Source organism: Pundamilia nyererei, unplaced genomic scaffold (genome assembly GCF_000239375.1).
Source record: "Pundamilia nyererei isolate P.nyererei 1_Seehausen unplaced genomic scaffold, PunNye1.0 scaffold00016, whole genome shotgun sequence".
NCBI lineage: Eukaryota > Metazoa > Chordata > Actinopteri > Cichliformes > Cichlidae > Pundamilia > Pundamilia nyererei.
This window is the reverse complement of record NW_005187417.1, coordinates 3,151,740-3,171,374: the sequence shown is the minus strand read 5'-3', so window position 1 is coordinate 3,171,374 and position 19,635 is coordinate 3,151,740. Positions and strand designations below refer to the sequence as shown.

The 19,635-nt window shown below is 39.9% G+C and overlaps 1 protein-coding gene across 1 annotated transcript in view; it reads left to right on the top strand.

Annotated features, from left to right (window-relative positions):
* npr2 (natriuretic peptide receptor 2) overlaps positions 1-19,635 on the top strand; it is a 95,417-nt gene that overhangs the window by 1,220 nt on the left and 74,562 nt on the right. The window contains exon 2 of the mRNA XM_005725655.2: positions 14,983-15,158. Within this exon, the coding sequence (XP_005725712.1) occupies positions 14,983-15,158 (176 nt within the window). The remainder of the gene's footprint in view (positions 1-14,982; positions 15,159-19,635) is intronic.

The following is a 19,635-nucleotide window of genomic DNA, read 5'->3' as shown; positions in this document are numbered from 1 at the left end:
CTTTTTTTCTGTGCATTTTTATCTTGAAGTAAAGCAGATCTCCAGCTGGATATTATAAAGATAATGTCAGTGGATGGAAAGCGAAATTTCCATCATACTGGATGATCTGCATGGGAAACAATTTGGTTAAGTTGCCTGCATGCAGATTTATTTCCCAATTGTTTGAGGGAGGGGAAAAAAATCTATATTCGAAATGATTTAAGTGCATCAGACTGTTGTGGAAATACCTAGATGTCCACAATAGGCATTTTGCTTTTTCTCCCAGAATGAGGTCACAGTGAAGTTTTTTCCTAAGAAGATACAAACAGAAGTGGACTGGAATAGGTGCAGGGAAAGCCTGTTTACTCGGGAGTTATTACACAGGAATGTTTAGGCTGTGGGCAGTCTGCTGCTTTGGGTTTATTGCCTGGTGGAGGACCACCACCTGTGTTTTTTAAAGACACACAGAGAGAGGGAAGTTGTGAGTAAACGTGTGTCCTTGCAGCCAAACAGTGCTGCTTGCTTTGTAATGAGAATATAAAGGAGGCTTACAATCAATTCAGCCTGGTCAATATTTGCTGTGCAGCCAGGTAAGTTAGGTTTATATCAATTATTTAAAAATCATGTGGAGATAAAGTTTCCAAAGAGAAAAAAAATTAGCAAAGCTGTTTGAGGGTTTTGCACAGGGACCTGAAAACAGAGACTCCCAGTTCATGCAGTTCAAAATACTACATTACTGTGCAAAAGTCTAAAGCCACCCCCCCATTTGTTCACATTTAGCTGGGAAAATATGAAATTGGTGCACAAATTTATTGAAGCTTGTGCAAACTTACATATAAATACAGTATATAAATCAAAAAAGAGTTTGTATGAGTCTAACAAGCTTGAAAAATCAATATTTGGTGTGACCACATTTGTTCTTCAGCACAGCCTGAACTCTCTTAGGAAAGTTTTCTTCTAATTTCTTTAAGCAGTCTTGTTCTCCACGGCTTCACGAAGACAGTCAGAGCTCTTGGCTGCCTTTTGCTCCATTCTCCATCAAGATAATCTCACACTGCTTCAGTAATTTTGAGATCCGGGCTCTTGGTGAGGCCGATCCATGACTGATAGTGTTCCCTTGTGTGATTATCTATCCAGTTATGCTTTTACTGCATTGAGAATCTGGCTGGCATCATTTCCATCCTGAAGAGAGCACGTTCCTGTGTTCATCCCGCCATCGAGCTTATCACAATCTCTAACATCCCTCAAACCACGATAGAGCCCCCACCGTGTTTTACAGATGGCTGTAGACACCCACTGTTGTACCTGTCTCCTGACCTCTTCCAAACATTTACCTGAACCAGAAATTTCACATTTGGGTACATCACTTCCTCATACCTGTTGCCACTTTTCACTTCAGTTCTTGTGTAATTTGATGTCCCTCAGTCTTTTCCCACCCTTATAAATGGCTTCTTGACAGCCAGCTGTCCTGAGATCCGTCCCTTAAGTTCTGTGTCCGGTCTTTGTTCTATTGCTATCTCATCTGTTTTAGATAGTGTTTCAGACTTGTCCTCAAAGCTTTTAAGGTCACACAGCATGCTGAGTATGCATATAGAAATTCTTCAGGAATCAACTTGTTGGGCTCAAAATACTATGTTATGTCTCTTGAACTGTGTTATTATTCACATTTTTATTGCTTAAACTAAAGAAATGAGAACATTATGTGTTTTTTCAACAGGTTTCTGGTAATAGAAGTGTGTGTACTTTATTGGTCCCCGTGGGGAAAATCGCTCTCTGCATTTAACCCATTCACTCAGTGAAGCAGTGGGCAGCCATTGGGCGCCCGGGGAGCAGTGTGTAGGGACGGTACCTTGCTCAGGGGTACCTCAGGGTAGCTGTTCAGGGGAATCGAACCCCCGACCTTCCGATCATGAGGCCACCACTCTACCTACTGAGCTATCCCTGCCCCATAATAAAGTACCCAACGAAGATTATACTTCTTTGCTAAGTTGTCTGTTGTGTGTAGACACAACACTGTTTCATCCCTTTAGTTAGGTACCTTTTTTTGTCCTGGAATGATTCGTAGGTCATGTTAAGTGGTTCACCAAATAATAACTTTTTTCTTTTTTCAAAACGGTCAGGTGAAGGACTGGATGGAAAATTAGTGAAAAAGCAGCCAAATGAAAACTTTGAAAACCTCTATCACACCTGGAGAACTGGTGCTCAAGATAGGGTTAAAAAAAACTGACAGAAAAGTCTGGCTGTATGACTCGAGTCTTTTGCGCAGCACCTTATATAAAATATAAATGAACAACTGAAACTGTTTGCTAAAAGTCCAAACAAAACTGTAATCTAAATTTACTGGATTAATAGTTGAAATGAAGTAACTGGCTAACATTTTTAACATAAAGTTATAAATTAATTAGAATTAAACAGTAAAAACTGAAACTTCTAGCTAAGCTGATGATATGAAGAGCTGTTAAAACTACAAACTGTACATAAATGGTTGAAATAATAAGCTTACAAGTAGCAGCAGTATAGTAATAGTTGCTAGTAGTACTGGAATGGACCCCCCGCGACCCTGAAAAGGATAAGCGGAAGCGAATGGATGGATGGATGGATAGTACAGGAATGGTAAGTTGAAAGTCGTGCAGATACAGGTTTAAATGAGTTTGCTGAAAATGAAAAATGTTGAAGAGAGACGTATTTTGGAGTCCAGGGCTGTGGGTGTAGAGGAGATGGAAAAGGTTGGGGTCCACTCCACGTTTGATTAAATTATGGGGCATTATGAAACATGAAAGCACAGTTTTCCCTCAGTGGAAACAAACAGAAACAAACTGCAGCCAGTAGAAGAGCTGGAACAAGACGATACCAACAATGCCACGGTGTCAGCAGACTATTAGATAGCCTTAAAGCTTCAACCTTGAAATATTTTGTCCCACTGAAAAAAACCCCCATTCATCTAGACGTCAGCAAATCATAATACCGCTATTTCTTTAAAGTTAGCAGAAGGAGGCCTTTAAATCTCTCACCACTCTTCTGTCCTTTACAAACTGGAAATATCATGAGTCCGATTTGATGATTACTGCTCTTGTGAAAATGCATTTGTGTGGTTGAATCTTCTGAGTCTTCTGAATGGTAAGGTTATCATTGGATCAGTTAACACTTTGTTCTTCACTTTAGATAAGATATTAGATCCTAATATCTTATCTAAATATTAAATCATATTAGAATTTCCAACTCTTATTTTTAAGACCCTCAACCCAGTTCTTCATCTGTACAGTCTCATTTGTATTGATACACGTCCGTGTACAAGAAATAAGTATTTTACACTTTTTAAGGGATGAAAGAATGCAAAGTTTGGAGGTTGGAGGGGTTTGGTGGTGGATGTAATCATTTCACTCCATGCACCAGTGAAAACACTTAAGTTGTATAATTTTAAATACGTTATATATGCATTATTAATTTAAAATATGTTATCATTAAGATTATTTGGCTGTATTGAATAAAAACTATGTTGCTAGAAAATAAAAACGACTTGGTTATGCTACAGTCACACAACAGAAAACAGTGGATATTATTGTGAGCGTTTGCAACAAACTTGTGATCTCGTTGCCTGTGAAATGGTTGCTTCTAGAATAGTGACGGGTCTGCAACAACTTGCAATCAGTTGCTGTTTTTAAAGTGACTTTGGTGTGTCACGACCAGAGATGGTCTGTAATCCGATTACTTTTTTCGAGTAACAAGTAAAGTAAGGGATTACTATTGCAAAAACGGTAATTAGATTACTGTTGCTTTCCCGTAAGCACGCTGCGTTACTGCATTACTAAAACCGTGATTTTCTTGCGAGAGTGTCTCATGACGAGTGCGACGTTCTTGGCAACAGCTGTGTGCAGATCAACAATGGATAATATATCGAGTGCGGGAGAGAGTATGAGCGTGCAGCGTTTAAAGCGTGGAAGTACTGACCTTACTTTGAGTTTGATTTCGTAAAAAGTGACAAAAACATTAGCGTCCGCTGCTCACTGCGTGGGAAAAAAAATTCTTTTTACAGCGAAAACCCCCTAAACTTCCAAGTAAGCACCGAGTGCGCCATGACTTAATGGGAAATTCACAGAGAAAGTCGTGGATTCTTCCACTGATCGCTGCGGCACACCTGCACCAGGGTAAACCTCCGCCTACCTCACTCCTGCTTTACAGGTGAAAATAGAGCAACAGGATCGCTGAGTCTTTGACTTTATTTATTTTCTGCTGTGTTTCACTTGCATTTATTTGAAAGAGTGAGTGTAAACACAAAAAACTATTTTATTTTATGTGCTGGAATGTGCAGAAAATAGCTTTAAATGTTAAACTAATTTCTTCCAGTCAGAGAATGGTGCATATAATTAAATTTTTGCTTGATGCATAAAGTTAAAAGATTAAAACTAATAAAACAAGTTTAGTTTTAAAAAGAGACTTTTTCATTTGATTACATTTTGTATGATGGATTATGTAGAAAAAGTAGAATTGGGCTGAAAGATCTATCGCTTTATCACCTCTTCAGGTTGTAAATCGTGTTTTTAAAAAGTAACTAAGTAATTAATTACTTTTGAAAATAAGTAATCAGTAAAGTAAGGGGATTACGTTTTTGGGGAAGTAATCAGTAATTAGTTACTGATTACTTTTTTCAAGTAACTTGATCAACACTGGTCACGACGGCATTAAGACGGAGTCAGTGTGCTAATGACAATTATGTGTTTGTGACAATATGGAAATTAACTGTAATAAATTGGCAAAAAATCACAAATCTTTTGCAGAAATTCACATTAAACAGAATTTTACATAATTATTTGGAAAATGACATAGGTACTTGACAACATCTCTTTTATCTACCATATAAGAAACACAAATTTACTGCAGAGTGTTGGAAATCTGTCTGTTTATAACTTAGATGTCAGTTATTTCCAGATTTGTGCCAAAGTGTCTGAAAATGATTGTGGTCAGACTGAGTCTGTTTACAGACATGTTGTCCCCTCCATGAGGTAACCTGTGCATTTGCTTTGAAATTGGTAGCCCAGGATGATTGAGGGTGTTGCACTCTTAACCTCTGGGTGACCAGTTAGTTGCTGCAACTACTTGCAGTTGGTTGCTGAAAGCAAACATTTCCATTCCATCACAGAGCAACCAATGATTGCTCTGTTGTCAAGCTCTTACTTTGATGTGACTGAGCCACTCGGTTTAAGCATTTCAGACTCTTTGATTGGCTCCAGGAAATCAAAGCTGCTTTGTAAAAAGTACAATTTGGTGTAAGGCATTAAAGACTCCCTGGTTTGCCTTAAGTAGTGCTGTTTGGTATGACTATTACTATTATTTGTATTTTTAATGCATAATGGGGCCTTTACTGTACATAGGCTTACAACGGCTTGTTCTTCTCTCAAGTACACATAAATATAAAGCACTTAGATGTCCAGAATAATAAGGAAAAAACATACACAGAGTCGAAACAATAAAAAAAAAAACATAAAATAGAGCATATTGTCTGTTTCTGAATATATTTAAAAATCATAGCACACATGAAATTTAGACTGCAATACTGGTATGTCCAATATACCACCCGGTGCGAGGTGTAGACAAAGAAACCGACTTGGTTAGGTTTAGAATTTGTTTTGATGATTTGGTTAATGCTCATTTAAAAGCAGTTTTCTTGGCTGCCAGTCTCAAAATATGCCTCCTACATTGGTTAAAAAGTAATTTTCATTGTCAAGAAGAAAAACAAAATCATATCCAAGAATACAAACAAATATGTGACTTTTTCTTGACTGTTGCACAGTTTGTAATATGAAGGGTTTGACGTTGAGTGAAGTGCGTTCCATGCGGTCCTTATATTAGGTCTTCAGGAATGTATCCTCATAGTGCTAGTGTATATTTGCAAATTATTCATCTCTCTATAATCGCAGGAACATTTGGACAGAATCACTTTTGGATTAACTCAACAAGTCAGAGCAAAGTCTGCTTCAAGCGGTAAATCCTTGATTATTATGGTTTCTGGCACGGGCAAACAAGCTTTAAACATCTTAATCTGTTGTTACAGTAACAGCGTCAACAAATAGTGGGATAAACACAGTGTAAAGGTAGTTCAAGCAGGGAAAGGAGGAGAAACGTGCTGGCAGCTGAAACCCCCACGCACACACCCCAAATAAATTGTGGAGCTGCCACAGTGAGCTGGAGGTCAGAGGAGCTAATGGTTTTGTCAGGGCTTGTTGTGGCTCAGCACTCATTTTTGTCCCGGCAGATATCCTCCGGGCTGTCAGCTTGGACTGCAGACTGGGTTCAAAAAGCAAAGGCTGAGACGAGAAAGAAAATGTAGGCTTTTAATGTGAAGGCTTATATCACTGGAGGTTTAATAGCTTACCAAGTTACTGCATGCTATTTGAAGCTACAAAAAAACCCCTTTCACCTGTTCCACTATGACGTCCAATTTCCCCAAAATTCCTGATTTTAATATCCAAAAAATTTAGATGGGGGAAGTAATCCAAGAAGTGGTGGTATGTTTCTGTTAAGAAGGACATTTTATTCTTTGTTAGAGTATATTTTGCATCATTGAAATACAAGCACATAAAATACACTGCCTGGCCAAAAAAAACAAACAAGCCACCACCAAATCAAAGGTCACACACTCTATTATTTTGTTGGATCACCTTTAGCTTTGATTATGGCACACATTATCCGTGGCATTGTTTTGATACGCTTCTGCAATGTCACAAGATTTATTTCCATCCAGTGTTGCATTAATTTTTCACCAAGAACTTACATTGATGATGGTAGAGTCTGACTGATGCGCAAAGGCCTTCTCCAGCACATCCCAAAAATGATCAATGGGGTTGAGGTTTGGACTCTGTGGTGACCAATCCATGTGTGAAAAAGATGTCTCATGCTCCCAGAACCACTCTTTCACAATTTGAGCCCGATGAATTCTGTTATTGTCATCGTGTAAAATGTCCATGCCATCAGGGAAGAAAAAAACCCATTGATGGAATAACCTGGTTATTCAGTATAGTCAGGTGGTCAGCTGACCTCATTCTTGGAGCACATACTGGCTTGTACAGTAGGCACTAGGCATGATGGGTGCATCACTTCATCTTGCCTCTCTTCTTACCTTGATGTGTGTATCTGGTGATGTGCAGCTCCTGAGAAGGTTTGTCTATTTGGAAAAACAGGCTGAAGGTGCCAGTTTGTTGTGGAAGAGCTTAAAGAAATGCATGGATGAGTGGTGCCACAGTGGCTATGTCCATCTTTTGTACTGGTATATGGTCAAAGACTAGTTCAAGAAGCCGGAAACCAGGTTTTTATGCATTTAAGTTGATTAGTTAAGTATATAAATCTAAGTTCATGTATTTAAGTTTATAAGACAATGATGTCATGAGTGTCAGTGTTCAATATAGGTCAGGCTCAACAAAATATGACTGACCAGAGTCCTACACAGACAAGTCACAGCCATCCCATTTTCAATCCCATTTCAGTTTATAGGTGTGTAACGTCACCACCCAGTAGACTATAACTGACCACAAATCTTAGAGGAGGAAAATATTTTTAACTTTTGTAAAGGAAAATCTTTTGTTTGACTTGGCCATATTTTAAAAAACAAAACTGATTTAAGAGATTTCTTTTCCTTAAACCTGCAGATTAGTTGGAAATTAAATGAATTATGGAGGACCTCTTTTAGATGACTGATTAGCATAGAATAAAATACTTTGCTAGTTTGTTTTAGGATTAGGCTTTCTTTTTAGTGAAGGTTTGTTCTGTGGGGGAAACAGAGGAAACGGGAGAAGCCTTCACACTAAAATATGACATCAGCTTTGGATTTAAATTCAAGCAATCACTCAGTGAGTGCACATATGGATAAATGAGATTAGTATTTGGACTTATTTTAAGGTTACAGGAAACATATACAGTGCATAGTCAGCCCAGTCTAAATACTGCCATTTTGTTAAAGCTTCTGCTCCCCTTTGGTGTCTTCAAATTAAGCCCAAGGTAACTCTTGGTGTCTGTGGGAAATATAAGATGGGTCTTGAGAACGACACTGGTAAATAAGCTCTCAGCGTAACATTTAAACACACGGTGGAATGCCTGTTTTTGTTTTTCAATGTGCAGACTTGATGTTGTTGAGGAGCATATTTTAACCCAAACCACAATCTTTTCCATGGAGGTTTGAGTGCCAGTGGGTAAACACAATTATTTTTACAGAGAAGGAATCACAGTGAAAAGATGAGCCAGATATACAAGTTTCTCTTTACTAACCATCTACTCCACATACTTATAGGACCTTTTAAAATGTACCCAAAATGCACTTTTGAACATTTACTCCAGTAAATTAAAATTCTTCCTGTTAAAAGGGAGTTTTTCCTTCTCACTGTCGCCAAAGTGCTTGCTCATATGGGTTCACATGATTGTTGAGTTTTTCTCAGTATGTATTATTGTAGGGTCTACCCTATAATATAAAGTGCCTTGAGGTGACAGTTGTTGTGATTTTGTTGCTGTATAAATAAAACTGAATTGAATTGAATAGCTCTTTACATCAGGATAGCTGTCTTTTGGTTTGCGCAGATTGTCAGCATTATGACCTTTGAGAAGAACCATTAGCATAGTGGCTTGTTACTCTGTTTATCTGGGTATTGGTAAACTGAAAAACATTTAACTTCAGTGCACTGCGGCTTGTCAGGGAGTGTATTTAGTTAAAGGGTTTGTTCAACCAAGTCAGCAATAGAAGAAAGATTGAAAGAAAACACGAATCAATAAATTAAAAGCTATGGCAGTTTCACAAACTGCCGTGTTAAAAATAAAGTAGAAATAGTAAAAAAAAGAAAAACCAAACAAACATACATTTTCTTGAGATAAATGCTGCGCTTTACTCCTAGCTTTACTAGCTTCTGCTATTCCTCTGTGATTTGGAAGGTTTTGGACCACTTTTTTAGATCTAGCACAGTGTCTAAACACTGAATATATTCCAGCTTCCATCACATTTCCCACTCGTCTTGATGCTTTTTACTCTGTTAATGGCACACAAGAGGGAAATTTTCAGCAATCACATCAGGCCCTGATGTGGGTTTTTTTTCTTTTTCAAGTACATATGCAAGTGATTTTCAGCTCTGATCGAGGGATGAAAAGCGTGTCTCTTCACAATGAAGCTCAGGTAGTGCCTCGGTTTAATTACAGAAATCCTGTTTCCCGTGAAAACATCTTCAACCGTTGCAGGTTTGGTGAGCTGCATGTTGCTTTACAGTTTTCTGTGTAAAGAAAGGCTAGAGGCTGTGCTACAAGTCATTTATTTGACAAGAGCCTTTCATAAAGATCAGAAGATGAACAAACAAAGAGCTGGAGAGGGTAATCCCACCTTAAAAAGATTCATCTGCAAGACAAACATGGCACATGTTAGAAAATCCTGCATAATCCAGGCAACAAAAACACTGAGTGCAATTCTTGGCTTTCTTTCTGTTCATGCATTTGCATGTGATTACCTATGAAGCAACCAAAACAGTGAAATAGCCCTGAAACAGACTGAAACAAAACATAGTGTGATTTAGAATCTAAGTCAATAAAGTCATATGTTATAATTTCTCTTATTTTGTTGCAAGAGGTATAAAAATGCAAGAGGTTTCTATAACTGACATCTACATAGTGGTGGATCTTTCATATTTTAACTTTTTAAACTCCTTTTTAGAGACATATACACACTACAGAGCTACGATAAACCTGCAGTAAAATATAAGAATTTAAAATAAATAAAAATATAATAGTATGCACAGCAGTCTTGTGCTGTCTTTTATAAATCCCCGACATAAAATGGTTTGTTATGGATCCAGAAATAACAGCTGTATGACATTACACCTTTCAGTGAGCAAAGAAAACAACAGAACATCATCTCAAATTACGACTCACTGAAGTCTTAATCAGCAACCCGTTGCCTGTTTATGAAATACACCTAAACTAATGCAGTCAAATTACAACACACAATAATTGTCGGGGTTTCAGTTTGTGGTGCTGTTGAACAGTTTTCAGCCTTATCTGTTATTTTGTATTATTTAGATTGAAACATAAACCAAATATTACAGGTTTCATAATTTAGGTAGGAAAACCGGATACGGTAATTTAATGAGATAAAATGGATCGCAGGACAGCTGTAATAAGGGTAGAAAAAAATGGGGGATGTTTTTTGGTGAAGATGAAGTCAGCACTCAACTAACAAAACACTGGTTGATAACAAGCTGCACACGCTAAGCTGGAGTCCACTTCCCCATCGACTCCCAGACATCGGCTTCTGCGGTTGGGTCTGAAATTTATGCCTTACACCGTGGTTATGTCAGAATTATACCTAAAAACAGAAAATCACTTATTATTGATCTTCGAGCAATATAGTTTTAAAAATAACATAAAGACGTAGTTGTTAAATGTGATGTTACTCGTGCAGCAGGTGGAGCCGCTCTGCTGGACAAACTATGCATTTACACAATTTTGCTTATATTCGCCTTGCAGAAGTGATTTGGTCAAATGAAGATCACAAAATAAAATACTAAAGAAAAATTTAATGCATTTTATTCTGATTTAAGTTTCACATAGTTTATAGTTTTCACAACTTTATTAAGCAGATTGCATTCCCAAATTTGACCATAAAAAAACTTAAATTAAGGACATTTTCCCTGTATTTTAATTTTTTTCTAGTTAGTTTGTTCAGTTATTTTTCTTTGCTAAACCTTACTTTTTAAAAATTGCATTTCAGTTAACTAAAATGTTTCCCCAAATGTAGTTGTAGTTTCTATTTTAGTTAGTAACATTCACCTACTGACCTATAAATTAACACAATCATTATTGTAGCATTTAAAGATATATATAGAATGGAGATGTTGGTTCCCTTTTTTAAAACTCTTTTAAAGCACTTTTTAAAAGTGAAATTTAAAACAACGTATATTAACATTGGGTAGCAGACACAGCAGCTGCTCTCATTAAAGCACTAATATGTCTAGTCTTTAAGGATCCATCACATCATGTTTTAATAACGAAGAGTAGAAAAAGACTAAATGATGAAATATCCCATGTTTTTGTATAATATTACATTTGTCGTTTCCTGTGAAAACTTTGCTATGTGATGTGAATTTTATGAGTCACATGGACCCTACAGCATAAGTATATTTAATAGCTAATTCTGAAAGTTACCAAAATTAATTATAGTCATACAAATCATTACATAATGTATCATTAACAAGTGTTAACTGTGCTCTCAATAATTGTGGCATTATGCTCAGTTTCTGCATATTATTCTTAAGACTGAAACACCATAAACATCACATTTTCTGTGTTTTCCTAAAGAGACGTTTTTTGCTTTAAGCCTATTTTTAAAATGAGCATCATTATCTTGAAACAGCGTTGTTTGGAGAGTAAAGCGAATAGGAAGGAGTTCGTACGAACACCCGCCACAAATACATGCGTTACTGTATGTGTTATTTCAGTAAGAGAAAATACTGACAATTGTTTGTTTAGATCTGGGTCAGTGTCAAAATATGTGCATGAACAAAACAGAACGCAGCAGGATAGGTGGCGCATGCCAATTTGTAAAAACACAGAAGATCCTGACACAATAGCAAATGTTCTATTTTGCAATGCCTAGTAATGCTTCAAAAAAAGAAAACACAGAGCACTGAAAACACAACCTTTCTGTTAGAGGTAAAACTGAAACGCGATTATATAAATCATGAAGCCATCTTTAAAAAAACAAAACAGAATTTAAATCAAGATTTTGGTTTAAAAACAATCTTTAGAGTCACTTTTAGGTACTTTTCTATAACCCTCTGTAAACACAGTGACTTCTGCAACACAAGAGGACATTTTCCCTCTGGCTGTGTAACGTGTTTATTTTGGGATCGGTTCAGCAGACAACAGAGCTACCTGGCATGGTGACCCAAGCTGGAAGAGCTGAGGGTTGAGGTTGAAGCAGCAGCAGCAGCAGCTCTAAAACATGAGGAAATGCCTGTTAGTTGGGAGCCTACTAATGGAAAAAAAATGTAACTTTTTGGGGTTAAAAAAAATGACTCAACAGCAGGAGGGTGTAGGTGGCAGGGTGAAGGTAGTAGGTAGAGACACTGCCAGAACCTGGAAAAAAAGTTTTCAAGTCTCTGATCAACTGAATAGTTTAAAGGTAAGCTTAGAGTGAGTGCTGTCAGAACTGGACACATTAATTTGTGTTTTAGACATTTAATTATGTTTGTGTTCCTGGTGCAGTGTCTTATGCGTTTTATGTAATTCTGTTTTTAGTTAATGGTTTAATTTACAAACATTAAAAGTGTAGGTTTCATAAACTGCTTTTTTTTTTTTTTTTTTTTTCCAATAATCAAATTTATGGCCAGAATATCTTTATCTAGATAAATAACTTCTTACTAATCTAAATCTTGTAAAATCCTTTTTTTCATCGATTCCCAGATGTTAAAGTTAATCGTCACACCTGGAGATTAGCTGCTCCAATCATTTTTATTAGAATTTAATGGATTTGGACCATTTTTAACTCAGTTGGTTCAGAGACCTGGAAATGTCTGAAAACATCAGGTTAAACCACAAAACCAAGGGAAATGTTCCCTTTGTTGAATCTTGATCTAAAACTTGGGACTGAATGGGTGAGTTGTAATTTTGTTTGCTTTTTCTTTTTTAAAACCATTTCTGATTCTAGTAAATATTTTGACAGTTTTATTTATGTAAAGCTCTCAGATTATAGTTTGTGTATTGCCAAATATACTTTTTTTATTTTTTATTTTTATCTCCAGTACCCTTGAAATATTTATAATATTTAGTCCAGTATTCTTCTTTCTTCACTTGTTTCCACTGTTTGAGGTAATCTGAACTAATATCCACCCCAATCTTTGTACAGCTTTTCTCTCCATCTTGGCTTGCTCGTGTATTTTTTTTCTTTCCTGCTACAGACCATTTTGTTGTAGCCTGACATTTATTAGAATCAGGCATTGCAAAAGTTGAAATAAACGCCAGCTGTCGAAGTGTATTACCCACTACTTAGACTGTGCTGTTCATTTCAATATGTGAAACCACAAGAAACTGTGGAAAATGTGTCACACTGCTCTGGTTTTAACAGAGATTATTGGTGTTGTCACAATGATAGCAAACAGAGATCAATTAGATTTCAAGGAACCGTATACATGTTTAATCAAAGCCACAGGAAATGTGCTGATATGAATGTCTAGCAGCATCTGAAAGCATGAACATTCAGTAAGTGTTAAAAAAATGCAAGTAAAGTAAATGTCAGTGTGTTTCCCCTAATATTGCTGTGAGCTGATGTCCCACCCTAAAGTGGTGTTGAACAGTAGTTCTCCAGGCTTTCTGAAGGTCTTTCCAAGTCTGTCATTTGTCACTGGCTGTTTTTTTCACTCATTTTCCTATCCAGTCCTGACGAGTTTTAGAGGAACCTTTTTTTGTTTGTTTGTTAAGCCACTTAACACTGTTCATTCAAGCATAAAAAGCACCTAACTCAAGGGATGGTCCAGCGTTGTGTCTACATATTGTATAACAACTTACAAAGAATCCATTGTAAATTGTATATTTAGGCACTAACAGCCTGTACAAAATTTTCTTTAGGTGAATCTACTAAAAAAAAAGCCAAAGATAGGTTTTACAGACATAAGAAAAAAGCTGTTAGCTGAATACTTAGGGTATCTCAGAATGCCATCTAACATGTCCTTAAGAGATTTGAAAAAAGACTAGCATCAGTGGCAGTCCAGTGCCTTTAAACTGCATTTCCATTTATGTTTGCAGATTTCTCAGAAATTGGTGCAATTATTTCACCATTTAAAATGTAAAGAAATGAGGGGTGGCCTTTGCTTGGTACCGTAGTTAAAGACAAAATCCGCCTTCTGCAATGCCGACAAAAAAGTTTAGCATGTTAGAACATTTATTTCCATAGTGCATAGAGCACAAGGTAAGTGAGAGATATGCTAACAGACAGTCTAAGTCAGGGGTGTCCAACTCCAGGCCTCAAGGGCCAGTGTCCTGCAGGTTTTAGATATCACCCTGGGTGATCACCTGGGATATCACACCTGAATCCAATGATTAGTTCATTACCAGGCCTCTGGAGAACTACAAGACATGTTGATGAGGTAATTTTGCCATTTAAATCAGCTGTGTTGGCTCAAGGACATGTCTAAAACCTGCAGGGCATCGGCCCTTGTGTTAGGTGTGGCTGTGTGCAGGCAGGAATAGGACCCAAGGTGCAGACTCCGGAGACAGACGTGAACTCAAAAAGGCTTTACTTTGGTACTCAAAAATATAACATAACTGAAAAAACTCAAAACAAACTTAAACTGGAGGAATGACAGAACACACAGCTAGGAAACAGTAGATCGCGACACAGACACAGAGAAACACTGGGCTTAAATACACAGAGGGAGCAATCAGGGAATGGGTAACAGGAGGGAAACACAGCTGGGGCAAATCAGGCCTAACGAGACAAGAGGAAGCAAAACCAGACACATTAACATCAGACATGGACTTTCAAAGTAAAACAGGAAACACATAACACAGACTGAACAAAGACACAGACTCATATGCAGGCACTACAAAGGGAACAGAGACGTGGGAACAGGGCAGACACAAACACTGACTGAACACGGGGATATAGGAACTTAGGATACACATAGACGCGAACTAGACAAGGGGATGCAGGTGATAGGGGAGACAGAGCAACTAAAGAAGACAGAGACATAAGCCATAAGACAGAACTCAAAGAAACCAAAAACTAGGAAGTATAAATAATATCAAAAACTCAAAAACCCTGGGTCGACGACCCAGGCATCCTAACACCTTGAGGTCTGGAGTTGGACACCCCTGATCTAAGTAATCTAAGTGGTGTTAAAAATGACATGATATGAGTGATCATTTATCTAACACCAGACCTGGATCTGCTAAAATATGATCTGAACCCAGCACAAGATGGACTTTTTTGGTATGTTTTTAAAAAAATTAAAAAGTGATTGGTTGATGCTTTTCTATTCACAGTCGTGTACATCTGTGGGCCCTTGGAGACGTTTATGACCATCATGGAACAGTTTCAGAATGATATCCAGGACCCAGAAAACTATGCTATCTTCTATCTGGATGTGTTTGCTGAGATCTTGGCAGATCGCAAACCGTGGCAGAAAGCTGACTGGGCTGATCCCATCAAGGTTTTTAAGGTAAAATGAACACATACCTTTTTATGCTTGGATTTATTAGATGCGGCAATCACTGTTTCATTTGCTTTGCTATTGGAAATCACACAAGACCGCCATTTGGCATGGGAAATGGTAATCTCGCTTAATTGAGTGGCATTACCATGTTTCAGTTACTGTGTCCATTGGGCTGAGTAAACTCAACATGGCTGTGGAAATTAAAAAGATGTGAAGCTTTTATGGTAATGACAGACATGTAGATGAAAGACTTGAATAAACTCTTACAAGCTGGTAAGATTGGTTCATCTTACAAAGTTGAACCAATTTGGTCTCTTCAGTCTCAGATGACATTGTTACACTTTGACCACTTTAAAGAGGGAAATTCTTGACATTAATGAATCGGGGGATGTGTTTTTACAGGAGGCCTTTTAGCCCTATAAATGAGTGCACTGAGAAATAAGAAAGTAGTCACAAATGTGTCAGTTGACTAATTTATCCCCCTAAATGTCACACTGGCTCCCCCTAATTCTCTTAATGAAGCATTTTCAGTAGTTTTGAAGCAGAGTAGCCTTTGTAAAATAAATCTTGCATAATAAATAGTGGATTAAGACATAATGTACAGCATATATTTGCCTAAATTCCCAATAATAAGGTAAAACATTAACTTTGAATAGCTGGAAAATGTTTTTGTAGAAGATTTAATAATGAAAGGAAGTGCTTGTTTTGCAATGTTGAAACCATGAACTGATAAACACTCTGTGTCTCTATCTGTTCATCTGAATCTGAACTTCTTCTAACCTTCTGAGCTGTAAAGCCACATTTTTGGATCTGATATTTTTCATCATGAAAGGTGTTAATTTGTCTGCATGCCGTAACAGGTCTCATTATCGCAATATGCTTCCTTCACAGCAATAATTGCTTGTGGAAGTTTGTGGTAGGTCTCCAGTAACTGTTGTAACATGAAAACCAAGCTGTAGAATTTCCAGATAAGAGCAAAAAAAAGAACTTGTTTTTTTGCGAAAAACTTGTTTTGGTGACTAGTGTATCGACAGAATGAAAGGTCAGTAAAGGTAAATATTTGCACTGAAACGTCTGGGTCAAAATTTGATTGCTAGACTAAAGGTCTCTCTCAGCATTTGTGCCTGCAGAGCAGTTTGTATTGAACCAATTTTCGAAGTCATTAAAGAAGTAACAACACATTCTATCAGGCTGTATTTGTAATTGCGCGACGAATTATAAGACCAATGGTGTTTTTATGTTTTTTCGAAACACATATTCTACACTGGAGAGGGTTTTGTCTAAGCAGCTGCTTTATTTTAAGACCTGCTTTTCACTGAATAAAGTGTGAATTAGTCACCAGAGTGAGGGATGAGTTGCTGACAAAGGTGTGAGGAGAGTAGTTCAGTTATGTTGGAGTCTAGGTTGAAAATGGGTGGATGGATGAAAAACAGGCCTTTTAAATTTTTGTTAGTTGCTTAATACAAATAAATAACTATGTATAATAAGCATACATGTATTTCATTATATTTGATGTTTAAGTTGGTACCTTGTTTTAAAACAGCGATAACCGTTTCTTGAATATTTTGCAAGTCTTTGTGTTTTGTTGGAGGTTGTTGAAGTAGCTCCCTTCTTGTTTAGTTGTTGGCTGTAACGTATTCTGAATACTTTTGATTACTTAATATATTATCATGCTGTTTACAACTACATGAATGTGATTTATTACTATTACTGAAGGTCCGCGGCTCCAAACCATAGTAAAGGGACCTCGGACTGATACGGTGGGTTTGTGTCGGGCTCGTAGCTGAAAACTAGCTTTACTTTGTTGTCTGGGTCAACTTTGCTAGCAAGAGACAGAGAGAGGCTTTGAAAGGCTGCTCCAACGGAACTTATTGTTTCGGAGGAAAACACGAACACAGCATACAGTCGAGTCTTAATAGCTTACTTACAACTGGGCTTGTCAGGCACTCTTCTTGGCTGCAGTGGTTATTATTATATTTACATGCTTCCAGCTTCCGTTTCTGCTCGATGACAGCTTGTACTTTTCCACTCTCCTTTTTCTCCCTCCTCCCGCTCACAGACACATAATGGGTATGGCAGTCCATTCTCCCTGCAGCATGGACTACACTGCCCATGATGCTACATTCTTTAGGGCTATGCCTGTAGCATTCTGCCTATTAGCTTAGCATAACAACAACAACAAAAAGGAGGTCTCTCACACCCAGGAAACACACAGTCGCAGAGAGAGCGTCACCCTGTAACCACGGCAACCATAACGCTGCGCTGCCGCCTGGAACAACAGAACATAACTGTCAAACAAAACCCAAACAGGCCTGACCCGCGACAATATGAAACAGGAAAGTACCGCCGTGTAATCCATTTATTCCAACAAAGTAACTGTATTCTAAATACCACCTTTTTAAACGGTAACTGTAACGGAATACAGTTACTCATATTTTGTATTTTAAATACTGTAGCGGGTCAGGGCTATTCGGGGTTCTGTTTGTGATGTTTTGTTTATGTTACCATAGTGATGGGTGACGCCCTCTGGCTGCGACAGTGTGTCCTTCCGGGGTCAGAGGGCGCCCTGTGTGTTGTTGTTGCTGTGCTGTTGCCGCGCTGAGCAGTTAGCTAGCGGCAGTGTTCTTCTGCAGATGTCAATAAACGGCTGTGCTCCCTGGCTAGCTGACGGGAAGCAAGACCAAACGATACCTCCATCTCCTCCTTGTCTGAGCTCGCCACATTGGTGTCAGAAGTGGGATAGCTCACCCTCGCCGTAATGGAGAGAGACATTCAGAGGCTGGAGCAAGCTGTCGAGGAGAACATTCCCCGCTTGGGAAACTGGCGATTGAAGAGAGAGGATGTGAGCGGCCATGTAAGTCCCCCGACGGGTCCCGATGGCGCGAGCGCACCGCGGCGGCGACCCGTCGCGACAGATGCTAGGGCAGTGCTTCATGGGCTACCTCTGTTGACCCACACGCCGAGCCCCCAACTGCGAGCAGTCATGCCTACCACGCCAGTTAATGTACCGAAATACAACGGGCTAACCCCGCTAGAGCCCTACCTCTAACAAGTGCGTCTGGCCGCCAGACATAGTGGCTGGAGCGAAGAGGAGACTGCTACGCACCTAGCGCTAGCATTAGAAGGAGATGCACTGCAGATACTCCTTGACCTAACCCCGGCAGAGCAGCATGAGCTCCAGGCCCTCACTGCGGCACTCGAGAGGCGATTCGGGCAGCGGCACTCCACTGATCAGAGCAGAGAGCAGCTGACCAACCGGAGCCGCCGACCGGGAGAGAACCTGGGGACCTTTGCAGCAGACGTGTTGCTGTATGCTCGTCGTGGCTACCCGGAGTTTCGAGCAGCAGCCCGTGAGGAGCTTAGCCTGCATGCTTTTCTGCAAGGACTTTTCCCAGAGCGACTACGCCAACACGTCCGCCTGGCCATGCCTCAGACCCTCCGTGAGGCGCTCCTTGAGGCTGAAAGGGCCGAGCCGGTGCTCACCTCACGACCTAACCAGCAGGCGTCCCCCCCAAACTACCCCCAAATCAGAGGGGGTCGCCGAGATGTCCCAGCTGCAACCCTCGGTGCCCCGGAAGCGTCCTCGTCGACCGACCAACCGCTGCTACCGGTGCGATGAGCCTGGCCACGTGGCGCGTGACTGCCCAGCACCATCTCCGAATACCAGAACTACGCAGCCTCAGGGAAACGAGGAGGGAGCGGTGTAGCGAGGGGACCACCGCTCCAGCTTCCTGCCCCCCTCCAAGGACAATGCACAGTGGTGGGCCGAGTTGGGCACCTCAAAGGACTCTACCTGAGCTGCTGTGTTAAGGACCAGCCATGCCAGGCCCTGGTGGACACGGGGTCTACCATTTTCCTGATACGACCTGGCGTGCTCCCTGAAACATCCGGGCCACTGGTGAAGGGTTGGTTGCCCACAGACACCCAGCTGATGACAGTGACGGGGGAGAAAACTGTTATGCGGGGGAAGAAACCGTTGCAGATCCGAGTGAAGGGTCTAGAGCTGGTGCACGACTTCTGGCTCGCCGACATTCAAGACCAGTGCATCATTGGCCTGGATCTGCTGAGCCGCTGGGGGGCCTGCGTCGACACTGCGAAGCTGGCTATCACTCTTGGCGCAGAGACTTTTGCCCTCCAGCGCGGCCAAAAGCAGGGAGCGGGGACCAGACGAGACAGGCGTCGGGCAGCTGCTGCTCAGCAGATTTCGGATGCCGGTGGCTCCGGGTCATCTCCACTCACCTCAGCCTCTCAGCCCGACAAACCTCCTTCGACCGAGACCATCGAGGCTGTTGATGACCTTTGGCAGCAACAGCGTAGGCCTCAATGTCGACCAGCGCCAGCGTTCGAGGTGCCTCCTGGACGAGAATGTGCACATCTTTGCCGCCAGTCACAAAGACTGTAGGCAGACGAGTCTGGTCCAGCACACCATCGACAGCGGCTCTGCTCAGCCCATCCGTCTGCGCCCACACCGGCTGCCCCTCTC